The following is a 3,637-nucleotide window of genomic DNA, read 5'->3' on the forward strand; positions in this document are numbered from 1 at the left end:
CGCCACCGCAGTTTGTCCTTCATGAGCCTTCGTAGACAAGATGGCGGCTGCCTGTAGAGGTGACCCGCGACCATGGAGATATAAACAGCTTTTTATAAGGTAAAAATAATAAAGCAAGGTCTTTCTCTGCAATGACTAGACATGTTTTTTATTATTGTCATTAGTGATTATCTCACTTTCGGCTAAAAGAATTGACAAAATCCTACACACTGTGCCTTTAATTGGTTTTCAATCTATAAGATAAATCAACTTCAGATTAATTCATTATTTAATAACTTGCATCCCTAATTTATACAGGAATGAAATTAATTTATATCTACTCATATTCATGTAATCAAGCATTTTAAAGATTTGGCCAATTCATCGAAAAAAATAATCGACAGATTAATTGATTATTAAAATAATCGTTAGTTGCAGCCCCAGTTGCGAGCACAGAGACAGAGCTGCTAGCGAGCAGAGGAGAAGTTGAACAAAGGGAGGCGGCCGCACAAGGAGAAGTAAAGTTGAGAGGACGGAGGGAGGGAGTCAAGCATGTGTACAGGAAGAGAGTCAAGCAACCAGGTAGGTAGGGAGCCACGTGAGTGTGTGTGAGATTTTTATTTTCTGACCCAGGCAGTCGGGCAATAGGATTTGTCAAACCCTGGTGCTTATGCTGTTCATGCGATTAATCTTTCAGCCCTAGGAGGGAGGGAGAGAGGGAGGTGAGCATGTGCAGGAAGAGATTTGTGCAACCAGGGATGGAGCTGCATGAGTGTGTGTGTGATTTGAACGCACACGGTTCAAATTATTGTTTGTTCATATTGATTAGGGCTGGTATAGCCAGTTCTCTAAATCGATTCGATTTTGATTCATTAAGTTCAGAATAGGGATGCAAACAATAAATCGACTTACAATTAATCGTAGAATATTGGTTTATTTGATTAAAATTCCTTCCATTTGATTAATTGAAAACATCAATTTAAGCCTTATTTCAGTGTAGTTTTGCCTTCATCCAGTAGAGGGCGCTGCTCTCTCAGCCTGGTTTATTCTACCTCGGCCCTGTTGAGCTGAGTAGAGAGCTGCCTCCATGTGGGTGGCATCATAATTACCTAAACGTGCAAATCTTGTTTAGTTTTACTTGTGACACAACAATAATAATGGACTACACCAAACTCGAAGGCTGTACTGGACCATCCAGCAGTATGACGCTAAAGACGAGAGAGCAGGACTTCCAGTTTTGCGACTTATTGAGTAAGACATGTTGGAAGGATTTCCTGCAAATTGTTCTATAAGGCGATTTTGGGCATTTTCGTGTATTTTGCCTGTCTTCTAAATTTCATAACGACTGTACTACAGCTCAGGATGCCTCCAAAGCCCAAAAATACGAGCAATTCGACATCTACGGTAACGAGGACTGGTGCCCCGCCTGCATCCCCGCCTCAGCTTACTGAGACGATCCACCGTGGGGCCCAGCTAGTAGGCAACTGCCTTTGGAAGAAACTTCCACATCTCGGAACGTATACTCCCCTGACTTTAAGGCTGAACTCCTCAGTGCACTTCGTGAAGAGATGGTGGGCATTTTCAAGACTGAATTGGAGACGGCGTTGACAAACAATCTGACCCAGATTAAGTAGGAGCTGCGCGGAGTGAAGACCGAGCTAAGTGCTAGCGTAGCGGCTATCAGGTCGACTGTGAATGCATTAAGGGTGACTGTTGCAGACATGGAGGGACCACTGTCTTCATGTACTGATGATGTGGTTTCACTCGAGCGATTTGGACAGGCTGTCGACAGAGGACCTTGCTCTTGACAGTAAATGTGAGGACGTGGAGTCAAGATCTTCATGTAATAACATCAGAATCATAGGACTGCCGGAGGAGCGTAACCCTGTCAGCGCAGACTTGATTTCCACCCTGCTTAAAGATGCCTTCGGCCAGGAGAAGGAGCCGGTTGTGGGCCGGGCGCACAGATCTCTACAGGCCAAGCCGAAGCCCGGTGAGCGACCCCGCCCCATAATAGCTCGTTTACATTATTACACGGACTGCGCCGATATTTTACGACGTGCCAGAGCCCAGCAGTGGGTAAAGGTGGGGGATTACACAATTTCCATATTCCCTGATTATACCGCTCGGACCGCAAAAGCCCATGCAGTCTTCAACAACGTCAGACGCCAGCTTCGGGAGGTTYCGGACATACGGTTTGGGCTGCTGCATCCAGCTCGCCTCCGCATCACTAAAAGAGGTACCACGAGAGAGTTCACTTCACCYGTGGAGGCGACTACCTTCATGAAAACAAGATAAAATAAATCTGGCTTCACCACCTTAAAGCTAATTCTGGTTCGAACGTAGGTATAGCTGTAGCCATGTTTGCTTTTACTCCAAAGTGACTTTTGACAGTGATGCATATTTGATTTACTTTGGTTTTGCWTAGTTTAACTTGCTGTGAGTTGAGTCGCTCATATTGCTCGGTCCAGGCCGGCCCGATGCATAAGAGGCGACATGTAATTTACTTCCTCTGTTCTTAGCCACACTTTTGTTAACTCTGTTTATTATATCATTTTGTTTATTTATTTTTTTCAACCGGATGTAAATATGCAACCAGCCAGGAGTGAAAAAATATAGAAACACATCTCTGTCGCGTGCACAAGATGGCATGGGGAAGAATCGATCTCATGTCCTGTGAATCGATTTTCCCAAATTTAAATGAAATCGATCCAAGATAGATTAAATCAATTTTTTTACCCAGCCCTAATATTGATATCTGCTCTCAAATCAATGTTACTGCACGCTCAAGCTGGTGGCATAAATGTAACGCCATACTAAGCTAGGCTCCTACATCTCACCAAGATAAACAAAGAACCCATGATATCTTCAACAACAGTGAAGCAGTGAACCCTGTTTACTTAATGCAACAACAGAAATTATGTATGTGTGAATGTAGAAGTAATGTCTTACATGTACGTGTGTTTCAGTGGTCCCTGCAAATGATCAACAAATGGTGCTGATTAAAGTAGAAGCTTCTGAAGAATGGATACCTGGTGTGGACCAGCCAGATCCAAAACACCTCAACGTAAAAGAGGAAGAGGAGGAACCTTGGACCAGTCTGGAGGGAGACAAAGTTGTGAAAGAGGAGATTGATGTCACCAGGTTTTCAGTCACAGCAGTTCCTTTTAAAAGTGAAGATGATGACGAGAAGCCTGTGTTCTCACAGCTACATCAGCACCAAGTGAAGGACAGAGATTTTCCAACCTGCAGCTCAGCTGGTCAGAAGGAAACAGCATCTGATGAAGAGGACTGTGGAGGACCTGAATCTACCAGTAACCCAGATGGAAATACTTACAAAAACAGTTVCAGCTCTTCAGAGACTGAACTCAGTGAGGATGATAAAGATGACGAGGATGTGACCAATCCTGACTCTCAGCTGAAGAATTTGTCAGTCTCTGGGCAAAAAACTAAAGAAAGGAACAAAGAACGGAAGAACAGAATGGCTCCTGAGTCAGGAGTGAAGAGTGTCAAAAAATCTGTGAGATGCTCTGAGTGTGGTAAGCAGTGTGTCAACAACAGGTCTCTTAAGAGACATATGTCCTGTCATTTAAGAGACCAGGCAGAACCAAAATTATTCAAGTGTAATGGTTGTGATAAGAAATTTACCAGAAAAGAT

At 43.7% G+C, this 3,637-nt stretch overlaps 1 protein-coding gene across 1 annotated transcript in view; it reads left to right on the top strand.

Moving 5' to 3' along the window:
• The first annotated feature begins 1,731 nt into the window (after positions 1-1,731).
• LOC106511430 (oocyte zinc finger protein XlCOF6-like) overlaps positions 1,732-3,637 on the top strand; it is a 4,674-nt gene continuing 2,768 nt past the window's right edge. The window contains exons 1-2 of the mRNA XM_014000191.1: positions 1,732-1,972; positions 2,949-3,408. Coding sequence (XP_013855645.1) covers positions 1,732-1,972; positions 2,949-3,408 — 701 coding nt within the window. The remainder of the gene's footprint in view (positions 1,973-2,948; positions 3,409-3,637) is intronic.

The sequence above is a fragment of the Austrofundulus limnaeus genome, unplaced genomic scaffold (genome assembly GCF_001266775.1).
Source record: "Austrofundulus limnaeus strain Quisiro unplaced genomic scaffold, Austrofundulus_limnaeus-1.0 Scaffold2785, whole genome shotgun sequence".
In the NCBI taxonomy this organism is placed as follows: Eukaryota; Metazoa; Chordata; class Actinopteri; order Cyprinodontiformes; family Rivulidae; genus Austrofundulus; species Austrofundulus limnaeus.